The sequence below is a fragment of the Physella acuta genome, unplaced genomic scaffold (assembly GCF_028476545.2).
Source record: "Physella acuta isolate Inbredline_101_S28 unplaced genomic scaffold, ASM2847654v3 ptg000870l, whole genome shotgun sequence".
NCBI lineage: Eukaryota > Metazoa > Mollusca > Gastropoda > Physidae > Physella > Physella acuta.
Window position 1 is genome coordinate 283,357 of NW_026732387.1, and position 16,864 is coordinate 300,220.

At 39.1% G+C, this 16,864-nt stretch overlaps 1 protein-coding gene across 1 annotated transcript in view; it reads right to left on the reverse strand.

Moving 5' to 3' along the window:
• Window positions 1-16,864, reverse strand: part of LOC131952363 (uncharacterized) — a 45,407-nt gene that overhangs the window by 9,316 nt on the left and 19,227 nt on the right. Inside the window, exon 3 of the mRNA XM_059314976.1 lies at window positions 2,709-3,253. Coding sequence (XP_059170959.1) covers window positions 2,709-3,253 — 545 coding nt within the window. The remainder of the gene's footprint in view (window positions 1-2,708; window positions 3,254-16,864) is intronic.

Consider the following 16,864-nt stretch of genomic DNA (forward strand, 5'->3'; position numbering starts at 1 on the left):
AGCTAAACATATTGTCTATTGTTCTACCCCAGCTAAACATATTGTCTATTGTTCTACCCCAGCTAAACATATTGTTCTACCCCAGCTAAACATATTGTCTATTGTTCTACCCCAGCTAAACATATTGTCTATTGTTCTACCCCAGCTAAACATATTGTCTATTGTTCTACCCCAGCTAAACATATTGTCTATTGTTCTACCTCAGCTAAACATATTGTCTATTGTTCTACCCCAGCTAAACATATTGTCTATTGTTCTACCCCAGCTAAACCTATTGTCTATTGTTCTACCCCAGCTAAACATATTGTCTATTGTTCTACCCCAGCTAAACATATTGTTTATTGTTCTACCCCAGCTAAACATATTGTCTATTGTTCTACCCCAGCTAAACATATTGTCTATTGTTCTACCCCAGCTAAACATATTGTTCTACCCCAGCTAAACATATTGTCTATTGTTCTACCCCAGCAAAACATATTGTCTGTTGTTCTACCCCAGCTAAACATATTGTCTATTGTTCTACCCCAGCTAAACATATTGTCTATTGTTCTACCCCAGCTAAACATATTGTCTATTGTTCTACCCCAGCTAAACATATTGTCTATTGTTCTACCCCAGCTAAACCTATTGTCTATTGTTCTACCCCAGCTAAACCTATTGTCTATTGTTCTACCCCAGCTAAACCTATTGTCTATTGTTCTACCCCAGCTAAACATATTGTTTATTGTTCTACCCCAGCTAAACATATTGTTTATTGTTCTACCCCAGCTAAACATATTGTCTATTGTTCTACCCCAGCTAAACATATTGTCTATTGTTCTACCCCAGCTAAACATATTGTCTATTGTTCTACCCCAGCTAAACATATTGTCTATTGTTCTACCCCAGCTAAACATATTGTTTATTGTTCTACCCCAGCTAAACATATTGTCTATTGTTCTACCCCAGCTAAACATATTGTCTATTGTTCTACCCCAGCTAAACATATTGTCTATTGTTCTACCCCAGCTAAACATATTGTCTATTGTTCTACCCCAGCTAAACATATTGTCTATTGTTCTACCCCAGCTAAACATATTGTCTATTGTTCTACCCCAGCTAAACATATTGTCTATTGTTCTACCCCAGCTAAACATATTGTCTATTGTTCTACCCCAGCTAAACATATCGTCTATTGTTCTACCCCAGCTAAACATATCGTCTATTGTTCTACCCCAGCTAAACATATCGTCTATTGTTCTACCCCAGCTAAACATATCGTCTATTGTTCTACCCCAGCTAAACATATTGTCTATTGTTCTACCCCAGCTAAACATAGTCTATTGTTCTACCCCAGCTAAACATATCGTCTATTGTTCTACCCCAGCTAAACCTATTGTCTATTGTTCTACCCCAGCTAAACCTATTGTCTATTGTTCTACCCCAGCTAAACATATTGTCTATTGTTCTACCCCAGCTAAACATATCGTCTATTGTTCTACCCCAGCTAAACATATTGTCTATTGTTCTACCCCAGCTAAACATATTGTCTATTGTTCTACCCCAGCTAAACATATCGTCTATTGTTCTACCCCAGCTAAACCTATTGTCTATTGTTCTACCCCAGCTAAACCTATTGTCTATTGTTCTACCCCAGCTAAACATATTGTCTATTGTTCTACCCCAGCTAAACATATCGTCTATTGTTCTACCCCAGCTAAACATATTGTCTATTGTTCTACCCCAGCTAAACCTATTGTCTATTGTTCTACCCCAGCTAAACATATTGTCTATTGTTCTACCCCAGCTAAACATATCGTCTATTGTTCTACCCCAGCTAAACATATTGTCTATTGTTCTACCCCAGCTAAACCTATTGTCTATTGTTCTACCCCAGCTAAACATATTGTCTATTGTTCTACCCCAGCTAAACATATCGTCTATTGTTCTACCCCAGCTAAACATATTGTCTATTGTTCTACCCCAGCTAAACATATCGTCTATTGTTCTACCCCAGCTAAACAAAGCCCCGTGGCCTGACCACTTCCGGCTACCAGTGTGTGAAAGACAATGCGTATCTGGCTAAGGCTTGCCTTTGATGTCCACTTTCCATTATCTTCCTAAATTGTTTGCTACGGCCAGGATGAAATACGGCCAGTCTACAAGACCGGACATTACAAAAATCTGGCCATCAAAGAACAGGCCAGACAAACTGCAGACGTCAGCTGGTCAAATTGTTGGCCTCGGGAAAATCAACTGGCTCAGGGCAAATAGGGCGTTGGAAAGGAGGGGGTGTTAATACAAGAGGAGTAGGGAGGAGGGGGTGTTAATACAAGAGGAGTAGGGAGGGGGAGGTCAAACTAGTACAGAGTAGGGAGAGTGAGGTAGGACTAATACGGACTAAGGACTAGCCAATCATTCTAGGCGTGGTATTTCCTATCCCGGATTTATGAGATTTGCAGACGATAATTAAATTAGTTTTGTAATTTAACGTAATCTCGTCCTACTTATATTGCGGTGGTGGGTTGAGTTGGGTTATAGAAATTCGAGAAAGTTCCTTACATAAGATGGCAGAAAATGTGTCAGCTAAGTTTGAGGCGTGTTTGTCTTGTAAGTACTTCAGCACACTGTTGAGTACTGCCTCACTAGCGTACTTTAGCACACTGTTGAGTACTGCCTCACTAGTGTTCTACAGCACACTGTTGAGTACTGCCTCACTAGCGTACTACAGCACACTGTTGAGTACTGCCTCACTAGCGTACTTCAGCACACTGTTGAGTACTGCCTCACTAGCGTACTTCAGCACACTGTTGAGTACTGCCTCACTAGCGTACTTCAGCACACTGTTGAGTACTGCCTCACTAGCGTACTTCAGCACACTGTTGAGTACTGCCTCACTAGCGTACTTCAGCACACTGTTGAGTACTGCCTCACTAGCGTACTTCAGCACACTGTTGAGTACTGCCTCACTAGCGTACTTCAGCACACTGTTGAGTACTGCCTCACTAGCGTACTTCAGCACACTGTTGAGTACTGCCTCACTAGCGTACTTAAGCACACTGTTGAGTACTGCCTCACTAGCGTACTTCAGCACACTGTTGAGTACTGCCTCACTAGCGTACTTCAGCACACTGTTGAGTACTGCCTCACTAGCGTACTTCAGCACACTGTTGAGTACTGCCTCACTAGCGTACTTCAGCACACTGTTGAGTACTGCCTCACTAGCGTACTTCAGCACACTGTTGAGTACTGCCTCACTAGCATGCTGTGACGTCTGTATCTGTTCCAGCTAAAACTTACCAGTGAAATCTAACTGTGACGTATTGCTGACGTCATAACGTGGCTAGTTCAAAAGACCCAATGTTGGCTGGCCGTGTTTTAAATTGGAATCAGGTCTTGTCTGGTAAAAAATTTCGTCACTAGCAGGTCAACGACCTGCGCTAGGTGTCGTCTGGTGCCTGTGGGTGAACGGTATACCTGGCGTTGTCATGGTTACACCACAAGCGTGACGACAGATGACTCCAGTACTAACCAGTGATACATCTTGTCAACTAGCACTGACAGTCTTACAACTAAAAGTGTTTCCTTCATCAAAGAATCCCACATTCTATGTATTTTCTTACTCCATACAAGCCAACTTTCAATGTATTTTTTTACACCCCCCCCCCCCCCATATAGTCCAACCTCCAATGTGTTTTCTTACCCCCATACAAGCAAACATCCATGTATTTTGTACCACCCTCCAAGCCGATATACCATGTGTTATCTTCCCTCTAACATCCAACCTTCTAGCCAGTCAAGATGTGACATAAAAGTACAAAATAACGGAAATTTGATTCCAATATTCAAATTTAGCAAGCCAAACCCCTCCCTTCCCCCACTCTCCCAGTCTTTGTTTAGCAATTTAAAATTAGAATTTCCCGTGCTCCGTACCCAATTGAGATCCACTTTCACGAGTCAGGAACTCAAATTTGCGATTCTTCTATTAATACCTCATGTCAAACGGCCACGAATCTCTGGAATAAACGAATATCAGAGTCGAGGCTAGAGAAACTTATGAGTGCTACGGTATGCAAATAGTTGACACGCGAATATTGAACAGACAGAATCTAAAAACTACAGAGATGATTTGTCATGCAAATACAGACTTACACACAGACAGACACTTATACAGAGACAATCTATGTGTCAGTGATTCTTTCAGACACTATTCTCTGAGGGTGTAGAGGAGGGGGGGGGGGGGAACTTGTAACCCTCGGGTGTGGGTGCACTTAAATTTTCCGGGGGTGGGGGTGGATACTGATTAAATTATACGAGCTGAGCCGCGGCGTATCATACGCCGCTATTTATTTGTTTTATTATCTTTAGTAGATTGTAGTTAGTGAATTCGACACTACCCTTCCTTCCATTCATTCCAGCCCCCCCCCCCCCCCGCCACCGTGAAAACAGCCGTCCGTGACGACAGTTTACGGACTTACGGACAACAATGAAAAGATCAAGCAGAACTTCTTACCTCTCCTACGTTTCAAATCGTTTAAAAGCTAAATTATCTGCCTCTAATAGCCCTTATGAATTTGACCCGGCTCTACGATTGTAAACATTCGGGGTGATCTTTAGATCACCAGAATGGTGGAAGTGGGGGGGGGGGGGGTAGCTATATGGCTAGAGAGCGGAGGAGTAACGGCGTGCGTTTACGTGGTGGTGTCTCGCATGGTCCCCATGAACAGAATTATATATACGAGCCGACCCGCGGCGTATCATACGCCGCTATTTAGTTGTTTTATTTTCTACTTTTCAGTGATTCATAATTTGTGAATTCGACAATACCACTGCTGTCACTGAAAATATTTTCTTTATAACACTATCAGTAAGTCGTTAAGGAATATAACCCCCCCCCCCTCCTGCCCCCACCCCCCGTGAAAGCAGCCTCCTCTTAGCTACCTCCCCTAAGTTTAAAAATCGTTCCAAACTAAATTATCGGACCCTAATAGCCGTCACTAAATCCGGCTCTACGAATGTAAACATGTAGCGTGAACCACAGCTCACCAGACTTCCTAGAGAGGAAGAGAGGGGACTTCAATGCGCGCTTACAGCTTGTTTTCAAACGTCTCCTAGAAGAGAATTATATATATAGATAGAAGATATTTTCTATATCAATTATATATTTATTCTATTTTGTCCGGGCTGAGGAGAGGGGACAGCGGTGGACGTGTTCCAGGGGGGGGGGGGGGGGTGGGGGTGCCTGAAAGAAACTATCCCCCTTCTCTCTTTCTCTCGATCGCGGTACACTGATCAAGTCAATAACTTATGGACAAAACAAATTATATATGGAAGTCATACTAACAATTATCTTCTTTTGTCTGCTTTTTATCTACCTTCTTAACGTCTTATATTGAGATCACTAAAGAAGACTTTCAAGTGGGCAACAGACAAACAGGCAATTAAAGCAGACAGAAACAACAGACCTACGGGCTAATCCTCTAGTATAATCTAACCCACATGTGTTGTTGTGATGTGGTTCATTATTCCCCAGTCGGGTGTTGCTGTATCGTATCGCCATGGTAGCGATCGAACTGGCTCTGGTCAATGTCTAAGAGATACGTGTCTATTGTCTAGAACAGAGATCGATTGATTGATTGCGTGTTGCCTGCCGATTTGTGCACCGCTTAACGAAAATTTGGCCACCTCACGCGCTTCAAACAATTGTCACAAGTCAAATATTCGTTGACAGACAGTCATAAATAAAATGTAAAAAATCTAAACAGCGGGGATCATAAAAATTGAAGTAAAGTGAAATACCCAATCGAACCTTGTGGTCCCTGGCAGAGGCGCCCGGGGACAAACTTTTAATTTGGCGCCCCCCCCCTTCAACTTTTCGATTTGCACACTCCCCCCCCCCCCCCCCCCCCTCAAACCTCAAACTATTTATAATGCAAAAAATGCATCTAAAATGACATTTTAATTTGTTTTTACAACCCATTTTGGCGCCCCCTAAGGTCGGCGCCCGGGGACATATGTACCCCCCTGCCCCCCCTCCACCCATCGCTACGCCTCTGGTCCCTGGGCAGGTGAAGTAGAATCCATCTGTCTCAGTTAGCTCGGCATATGAAGAGATAGTGTGGTCAGCACTATGCCCAGCCGCCTTTACTTTCCCTAACGAGAGTCAGGTACCCATCAGAGCTGGGTGAACTCATTGATGTCCTGCGGAAGTACAAGACTTTAAACTTTCTATTCTAAGGACGTATGATGTTTATGACTTTATTTTAACTACAGAATAGTTTGTTTCCTTAATTTTAGAGCAATAAAATATTTTCATACGAGTTTTACTTTTATAGCTACCGTCACGCATCGCCTCACTCACACCTACACTCACCTCAATACGACAGTAAACAGTTCTCGAACCCACCACAACACACAACACCCTCCCCAACACACAACCCCCATCCCAACACATAACACCCGACCCTCCCCAACACACAACACCCTCCCCAACACACAACCCCCACCCCAACACATAACACCCGACCCTCCCCAACACACAACACCCTCCCCAACACACAACACCCTCCCCAACACACAACCCCCACCACAACACACAACACCCGACCCTACCTCCACAAACACAATATCCACTCCTCCCTCCCCAACACAATAACACCCACCGCTGCCTCCCTTCACACCCCTCCCTTCCTAACACCAAAAGCTTCCACCCCCTCCCCAGCACACAACATTCACCCGAACACACCAAGCTCACCCCAACATACAAGCACCCACCCCTCTCAATTAAAGATATACCCTAACACCAGCGTGATATCAGCAAGAATCCTTAAATCATTTTAATTTCATAGAAAAACAAACGTGTTGATTACTAGCCTTCACATTCAAAAAATTTCCGCGGTCCTACAGAAGTGAACCTAATGACGCGTTTCCGGTCACGTGTCCTGTCGTCTGATAGCATGCACCACGTGACTTATTTAAAAATTCGGAATGTCATCTTAGATTAATTTTACCGTCTGATTTCTTCAATCTTAGGATAGATTAGCTTTGATCTTTTTACGAATGACAGGATAGCGGACTTGCACAGTATGCCAACATTTCAAGGTTTTAGAAAGTTCATTAATTTAAAAAAAAAATCAATGATGTTAACCCGGAACTTATACCGGATATGACGACCTATAGAGGACAAACGCCTTACACGGATTCTTTATCCGGTACAGATATTGATCTGACCTTCCAATGGTTTGATTGATTGGGCCATCGATCAGCCTACACGACATCAAGACATATTTAGCCCTCACGAGAAAACATGAGCGTCTTGGGTTCCAGCTTACAGGAAGTGACGTGTGGCGCCAGAAACATGGCCAGATCTTTTTCGTACTGAAACCTCTCTAGATACCGAGGCATATTTCTCAACCTTATGGAACTGTCTAAATTCTGTTTTAATTGGCTCAAAATTCTTAAAAATTTCAAAACCTCTTTTTTTTTTACATGTCTAATCTTATGCTATCCCAGGATTCGGACCAATGCTGAGGTCACGTTAACCTTAGAAATATAGAATATTCTATCTACAGGGGTTAGGCTCTGGAGAAAACGAAAAAAAAACATCTTAATTAATAAGACTTTTTAATTTATTTCCTGTGTATCTAAGTTAGGGTACTTAAGGGAAGATATTTGCATGGATCACGGACTCTTTAGAAAATAAAGTTGCCGTGGTCACGGCGGTCATCTTGAAAAGACAACTTTTTGTTGAGGTCTTAAGGTTAAAAAACTAATATATTAATTGATCATTTAATTATTGATTCTTTCTTTTACTAATTCTAATTTAGCCAGCTGGCTAGTTTTTGTAATAGAAAACACTTTAGAAATATTTCTTCCGAATGCTAGATTTAAGAAAATAAAAATGCCCTTGCACAATTTTTTTGTGCTCAGTTTTCCGTTGCGCAGTTTTCCGGTTACCTAAAAATGCAAACGACACCTTGAACATTAATGTACCGACATGACCCTCATTGTGAGACACCACCAACTGACGTCATTGCGATTCCACAAACATATCTCTCTGATTTATTCCTACTTGAGATAAAAATATGCTGGATTTTCTTTAATTTAATTATTTGTATGTTATATATTTTTTTACAGAGTAATTAGCAACTGCGTTTGTAACTTAGCCGGACTTAAAAAATAACTAATTACCTTGCTCATTAGGGCCCGGTTGATTTACGACATGCCATAGCAGCGACAGGGGCTGTTGACTTGCAAGGCTCTCTGGGATAGCGTCAACTCGGCTTTAAAATATTGATAAGTTTTATTGGGTTGTATTTATAGCCTGAACTCAAGTATGGGATATGGGTTGAGAAATACAATCAGTGTTTCTTCAAGACTTTTTTCCACGGGGGACACTTGAAAATTTTCGGGGGGCGGGAAGGGGGGGGGGGGCGGATACTAGTAAAAGTATATATTTTCTAAACAAATTCCATTTGGTTCGGGGGTATGAGGGCGGTAGACTCTGCCCCCCCCCCTCCCCGAAAAGATTCCTGGAAGAAACTAAATACAATTCTATTTTTACTTTGTGGGGGGGGGGGGGGGGGGGTCATTGTAATAGCCCCAACTTAACTATGGGATATGGGTTGAGAAATACATTTATATTTTTATTGGTAGGGGTGTGGGGTCTTATGTTGTCATATTATTATAAACTCATTTACTAATCAGAGCTGAGAAACCAACTTTTGTACCAGCTTGTAGCTGTGATGGTCGGGATAAAGAGTATGGTATCCATTTGATATTTAACGGAGTTTCCTATTAGATATTTAACGGAGTTTCCTATTAGATATTTAACGGAGTTTCCTATTAGATATTTAACGGAGTTTCCAATTAGATATTTAACGGAGTTTCCAATTAGATATTTAATGGAGTTTCCTATTAGATATTTAACGGAGTTTCCTATTAGATATTTAACGGAGTTTCCTATTAGATATTTAACGGAGTTTCCTATTAGATATTTAACGGAGTTTCCTATTAGATATTTAACGGAGTTTCCTATTAGATATTTAACGGAGTTTCCTATTAGATATTTAACGGAGTTTCCTATTAGATATTTAACGGAGTTTCCTATTAGATATTTAACGGAGTTTCCTATTAGATATTTAACGGAGTTTCCTATTAGATATTTAACGGAGTTTCCTATTAGATATTTAACGGAGTTTCCTATTAGATATTTAACGGAGTTTCCTATTAGATATTTAACGGAGTTTCCTATTAGATATTTAACGGAGTTTCCTATTAGATATTTAACGGAGTTTCCTATTAGATATTTAACGGAGTTTCCTATTAGATATTTAACGGAGTTTCCTATTAGATATTTAACGGAGTTTCCTATTAGATATTTAACGGAGTTTCCTATTAGATATTTAACGGAGTTTCCTATTAGATATTTAACGGAGTTTCCTATTAGATATTTAACGGAGTTTCCTATTAGATATTTAACGGAGTTTCCTATTAGATATTTAACGGAGTTTCCTATTAGATATTTAACGGAGTTTCCTATTAGATATTTAACGGAGTTTCCTATTAGATATTTAACGGAGTTTCCTATTAGATATTTAACGGAGTTTCCTATTAGATATTTAACGGAGTTTCCTATTAGATATTTAACGGAGTTTCCTATTAGATATTTAAGTGATAGTTACCTTTTAGATATTAAACTGATATAATTTCCGTAATATACCCCCATAAAATAGCGTAAAGTTGTATTGGCTGATACAAGTCAGGGTCTGTTGGTGGCTATAGTTAGAGTTATCTAATATCTGGAGCAGGCTATGTCTCAAATCAGTGTTAATATCTTTAGCCCGTGGGGTGACGGTGTCAAGTTAAGGCAACTGTAGGATGTTCTACTAATCAAAGTAGCACAGAAGTCACATGATCACACTCATTAAGACAATTATTTGCCGCCCTCAATCATTTCCGCTAAAAAAAATCGGAAGTCTAAATATATTTTTTTTATGGAAAGCACGTTAAAACTTGTTTTTGCAAACTGCCGGGAAGTCTAAAAATAGAACCAGGAACTGCCGGGGATGGAATAAAAGGTCAGTTATGTGTGTCCTGATTTGGCAGCAATTTGCACGGCATTGATGGTCGGAGCGTGGGAGGATGGGGAGTATTGGAGTTGAAATGTCAGGAATCTTTAATTCAGGAGGAGAGGAACAGGTCAAGAAGGTATTACCGCAGGAAAATATTGATCATTTAGTTGCTCTAGTGAGGGAGATCGATAAATCGAACTTTATTGAACATCGTTAATGATTGTTAAAAGATGTAATAAAAAATGCTTGTATAAAACAAAAAATGGTTACATGTTATTCTCTGCGTACATTTTATTTAATTTTCAATATTCAATAGGTACGTCATTTTACAAAGGCTAATTGGTTATTATAAAAAAGCGAGGTTATTTATTGTTAATTTTATATCTGGAAAGTATTTTTGCTAGTATACATTGTACGATAAGCTTGTTGTAAGATAACATTTTTAACACAGGTTGTTAAAAATTTTAGTTGATTTTATAAACATTTAACGGAACTTTAACTAGCAGACTAATCGCTGTCAAAAACATCACAATACCCTAAGGTTAGAATTGGTATGAAACTTTATATAAGCTGAGTATGTTAAATATAGTTTCATGTGGATTGTCTAAGTAGCTAGGAAACAACGACCACACAGAGAGCAGCCACATACAAAACTACCACATACAAAAACTACCACATACAAAGACTACCACATACAAAAACTACCACATACAAAAACTACCACATACAAAAACTACCACATACAAAAACTACCACATACAATACTACCACAGACAAAAACTACCACATACAAAAACTACCACATACAAAAACTACCACATACAATACTACCACATACAATACTACCACATACAAAACTACCACATACAAAACTACCACATACAAAACTACCACATACAAAAACTACCACATACAAAACTACCACATACAAAACTACCATATCCAAGACAACCACATACAAACCAACCACATCCAATCAACCACATCCAAACCAACCACATTCAAGACAACCACATACAAACCAACCACATCCAAGACAACTACAAGTTTCACTCTACATTGTCTGCACATCAGACCGTCTGGTCTTAAAGCGAAATTATTTTTAAACCAACCCAAAATAAAAATTTAAAAAGCCAACAATATAACGATCATATTTGTGATATAACATACGTAATCTTAAATTTAAAAAAGTCTGGAATGTCCCAATAGAGCGAAGACGTCCGTTATCAGATGGTTTAAGACGTTCAACCAACCCGACCCAGTTCAGTAGATAAACAATAACAGAGCTAGTGTCTTGTCAATGTTGTGTGCACGATAAAACTGACAAATGTTATGGTCCAGACTCGGGTCAACCTGACCTCTGTATAGAGGTTACAAAAAATTGGACCAGTTTCCGGACAATCTGTAATGTCAAGTCTCAATCGCATTTGTATCAAGACAAAACTGGATCTGCCCAGTAGAGCCGAACCACTTATTAATTAATTAGCTATAATTAACGATAATTATGATTATGTTCCAAACTGTCTTCTAGCTACAGACAAAGTGTCTTAACGTGTACGCTCAGTGAGGTTGTAATTGTTGAGGGTCAAAATAAGGGAAAGTTGTTTTATTTATAAGTGATGCATTTGGGAAGGTTGGTAGAAATCAATTCTAGGTTGGTTTACAGAAATCAATTTTTGGGAGATATACTGAAATCAGTTTTGGGAGGTTTGCAGAAATCATTTTTGGGAGATATACTGAAATCAGTTTTGGGAGGTTTGCAGAAATCAATTTTTGGGAGAAATAAAGAAATCAATTTTTGGGAGATATACTGAAATCAGTTTTATGAGATTTGCAGAAATATATTTTGAAAGGTTTAAATAAATCGACTTTTGGAAGGTCAGCAAAAAATTTTAAATTTTAAAAGTTCATGCATAGAGCAGCATTTTTTGTGATGATGTTTGTTAATTGATTGCTTAAGTTGACGGCATGACTTATACTGGTGCTAAGAAATCAACATCCCGTGTTTAATTAATCCATTAACGGCCGGTATTTAATTAGTCAATCAATGGCCAGTTCTTAATTAATCCATCCAATTTTTCCCATCTTCTATATATTCTTTTCGCCTTATACATGTAATTTACAGCGTGAGTTAGCCTTGTATGTTCGCTTTAGTATTACAGTTTTGATCATCGGCTTGTAAGGACTGATACAGATTTACAATAGTGATACATAATAGTGTTAATTGTTCCTTATAGTATACAGGCCCATTGTATTTTTCTATTATGTGTGCAAGCTTTTGGAGAAATTCATTAAAAATCTGACATTGTTCTATATTGTGTATATACAATAGAAAAATATAATGTAACGATCTCGTACATTGTTCTATATTGGCGACACACAACAGGAAAATATAATTTAGCAATGCGAGATTTTTCGCATTTCAGAGAGTAATTGAATCAATGTATTTACAAGGGTGTACGGAAGAAGAGTAGAACAAACACGAGTTACGCCGCATTAGCTAATGTAATGCTCAGGTTGTGATTTTAAAATATTAGATTGTGTATTTCATCTTTCTCTGTCCATGAAGTGGAGCATAAAACAAACAAGTTTCAATTCACACGAAGGTCAACTATGTTATCAATGTATAATCTTAATTAACATGAGCTTAGCTAATTGGTTTACAACTTTTTTTTTCCCTTCAAGGTAAACTTGATTGGCTGTTTTAATTTTTTAAGTGCTTAAATTAAAGCTGTATAAAACATGTTCAAAACAAACAGTTTTTTTTTGTAATCTGTAACTCTGTATCTGCCAAGTGAAATCAATTAGACAAAGAGCAATTTTAATAAGCGGCTTGTATAGAAACTTATTTGGTCCCCAGATTATCACAAAAATTGGTTTTATGTTGAAACTTATTTGGTAGCTATTAAAGAAATGATTGTGGTAGATGAAGCATAGAAGACTATTTATTGCCCTACCAGCTAAATAAATAAAACATTTCTCACATTCAAATTGAAATGAAATAAAACACAATCACACAAACAATGGTAAGGTTGACAATTGTAATCAAGTGTGAAGCTATATGCTGATGTTTAGCTGCTGATGTTTAGAACATTCCGGAGATGTTGCTGTCGGATTGTATTTAGCTGACGCTGTGGTGCCAGCGATTATAACCTTTCTGCACTAAGTCCTAATTGTTTTAAGTAAGTAAATTGAAGCAAAAACTAATTACAGTTTTTTAAAGGTGGTCTGTTTAACCTAATTATGCGTATTAGTTGAAGCTTGCTTGTTTTTTTGTTTTTGTTTTTTTGTTTTTATTTCTACATTTATTTTACGCTTTGAGCCAGTGTGAAGGAGATGTGATGTTTGCTTAACTGTCTTGTGAAATCCTTGGCTAAATCATGCTGGGGACTTGTATGAGCTCAGGCAGCTCATCAATAATTTTTTTATGTCAAAAAACACACAAACAACGCCATAAAAACATACAACAATCCAAACACACAGCTATCATAAACACTCTGTTGTCCAGAAAACACATTCATCCTACATAATTAACCTCGCTAAACACACAATGGACCTAACACGCAACTTTCCCAAAAGTATCTGACCAAACACACTCAATCATAGAGCGACATTTACCACAAGAAGAGTTTGGTTAGGGGAGACATACGACTCCAACTCAGCTCGAGCTACTGAGCTAAAGTATCAGATTGTAGTGATGTATCTGTTTAAACAGTCTCCACACAACGTACCAATCGCTGTTTCGACCAATCTCATGCGTCAAATATGGAACAGTAATGTAAAAATAGCGGGAGTGATCTCCACTAAACCTCCTCGAATATTTTGTGAAGGCAACTAAAGTACAATCCGGATATAGAACAATTTTTCTATCAATTTTTAAATACTTGAATTTTTTTAATAGAATAGAATCGAAAATAATTGAAAATTTGACAAAGACTAGAGAATGAGATCTTTTACTTATATGTGAAATTTCGTCACCTTACTAAAACATTACTCAAGTTATAGGCATTTGAGAAAACGAAAGTAGAAAAAGTGCCACTTCCGGCTGTCGGAAATCGCTGAAATGTTGATAAAGAAAAACTCATACTACCTAAGACACAGACACACAGATACACAGATACACAGAGACACACACACAGACACACAGACGCACAGACGCACAGACGCACAGACGCACAGACACACAGACGCACAGACACACAGACACACAGACACACAGACATAACCTAGTTTTTCAGACTCAGGGAGGTGTAAAACATCGAGATTTGTGATGATCTGTATTTCGATTTTATGCACGAGAAAAGTAAAAAAAATTAGTGATGTCAAGCTATTTCCAGAAAATCTTATAACGGGTCACTAATCAAAGATGAACCACCTGTTACATTATTATCGTCTGCTCTACGGTTTGACGCCGTCTGCTTCATTAAGAAATATTTGGCTCCAAGCCATCGACTTTTGAAACCTTTCTAAAAAAATATTTTTGAGAGTTTATGGCAGTAGCTATCCTTGATATTTTCAAACGAGGCCTCTGTTGGCCAATTTTACCCTGCTTTTACCCTCTATTTCTCGATCGACTTGGGTCAAGGTCATTCTAAAGTCACGTGTTCAGGTCCCCAGCCAAGGTCAAGTATACATTTAAAAACACCGCACAGCGAGAGCTAAAGAATAACGGATTAACGAGATACTGAATTCTATTTTGAGCAGAGTTTCTTCCCGGCATCTTTTCGGGGGGGGGGGGGGGGCCGAAGATGGAATTTATATAGAGAATATATACTTCTAACCGTGTCCGCCCCCTGGAAATTTGAGTCCCCCCCCCCCCCCCCGAAAAATTCAAGTGCACCCCCGGAGAAAAAAGTCTGGAAGAAACCCTGATTTGTAGTACTAATCTTACAGAAGACGTCACAACATGCACAGTCTTTAGTAAAATAAAATGTAATCGTAAACTTTATCCACTGATTACATTCGATTTAGGAAGACATTAAAAAAAACGGTCCAAATGCGTCCCGAAATTTAAACCGGGGAAACGATGATAGTCCGTGTTGTAAATAAAAACGTCGTTCGTTTATTGGTCTCTCTGTCCTTTCTTCCCTACCCACGTGCTTACTTCCTCCCCAACCCAACCCAATCCCTCCCTCCCCAACCCACTCCCTCCCTCTCCAACCAACTTCCTCTACCCAACCCACTCCCCCCCTCCCCAACCAACTTCCTCCCTCCCCAACCAACTTCCTCCCTCTCTCACCAACCTAATGCCTCTCCCAACCTACTGCCCCTCAACCCAATTCCTCCCTTCTCCCTACCCACTCCCTCCCTCCCTACCCACTCCCCGCACCCACTCGCCAACTTCCTTCCTTACAACGTTCTCAGCCATCTTCTCCGCTCCAATATATAACCCAAGCAATTCGTGTAAGCATTGCATAGAAAGAAAAAAAATCTTCAGCTCTGTTTGATCTTTAAGCCAAACAAATCTCTGCGACCAGGATCGAATCCCACCCAGCTGACGAATCTTGTCACTGCTAATTAGCACAAAAAAAAGCTGATACATTGCAAACTTTCAGTGGGATCAGTTCTTGGTTAAGCTTTGATAATCAGCAGATATACCCACCCAACCCCCTCCCCCCGGGGTCAATCAACATAATATCTAAGTTAATCCTTCCAGATCCTTCCTTTGGCTACATAACTACTATACTCAAGTGTATAGACGCAGGTCAAGATACTATCACAATGCAATGCAACATTAATTTTCACATAGAAAGATGTTTAATTAATTACATTTTGTAAACAATTTAAGACCTTTATAAATTATTAATTATGTATAAACTAAAACATAAATAGGCATGTATATATATATATATATATATATATATATATATATATATATATATATATATATATATATATAAGTGTCTGTTCAATACTTTATTCTTCATAATATACTATTAGCGTACTAGCTGTGTTCAGAGTTTCTTCCAGGCATCTCTTCGGGGGGGCGAAGCCCCCCCGAAAATTTTTTACCGCCCCCCCCCCCCCGAACGAAATGAAATTTAAATATTTTATATAGAAAATATATACTTTTAACAGTGTCCGCCCCCCCCCGAAGAAAGTTTACCGCCCCCCCCCGAAGATTTCAAGTGCCCCCCCGGAGAAAAAAGTCTGAAAGAAACACTGGCTGTGTTATAATTCAATTGGGGTTTGTCGAGGGGCACCCTTCACCAATAGCAGTGGCAACCACCGTTAGTGTCTAAATCGCACCCTCACCATCGGCCCAGCATGCTATGTCAACTGAATTTTTTGTGCTGTTTATTATTAAATTCACAAAATTAACTGCGATCATGCTGCTGGTTTCAAAATAGACAAGTATTGCAAAATCTTAAAAGCTTCGTGCAGATAGTTTAGGCCTGTTAAATTTAAAAATAATTGCGAATCATTTCTATGTTCCCTTGCCAATGTGCTTGAAATTTTTTTTCTTCATTATGTTTAACAGCTACGCACATGAACCTTGATTACATGTGTCATGTGATTATGTTCTGTCTGGGGTTTAATTACAATAATGTCATGATCATCGTCAGGTTAATTACCTAATTCATCTGTCACAATGACACGAGACTGATTATTTTAAAAATGACAGGAAAACAAATTGCATATATGTCAGCAATTTTCAACCCAACTTCGTTAGACAAAATTTCCGTTCATTTTAAAGAAAGGGCATGACAACTCAATTGTCTAGAAAACTCTGAGACACAACCATTGTGTAAAAACAACACATATTTTTGTAGATAAGACAACTGTGTCTTTACAAGACAACCTTGTCTAGG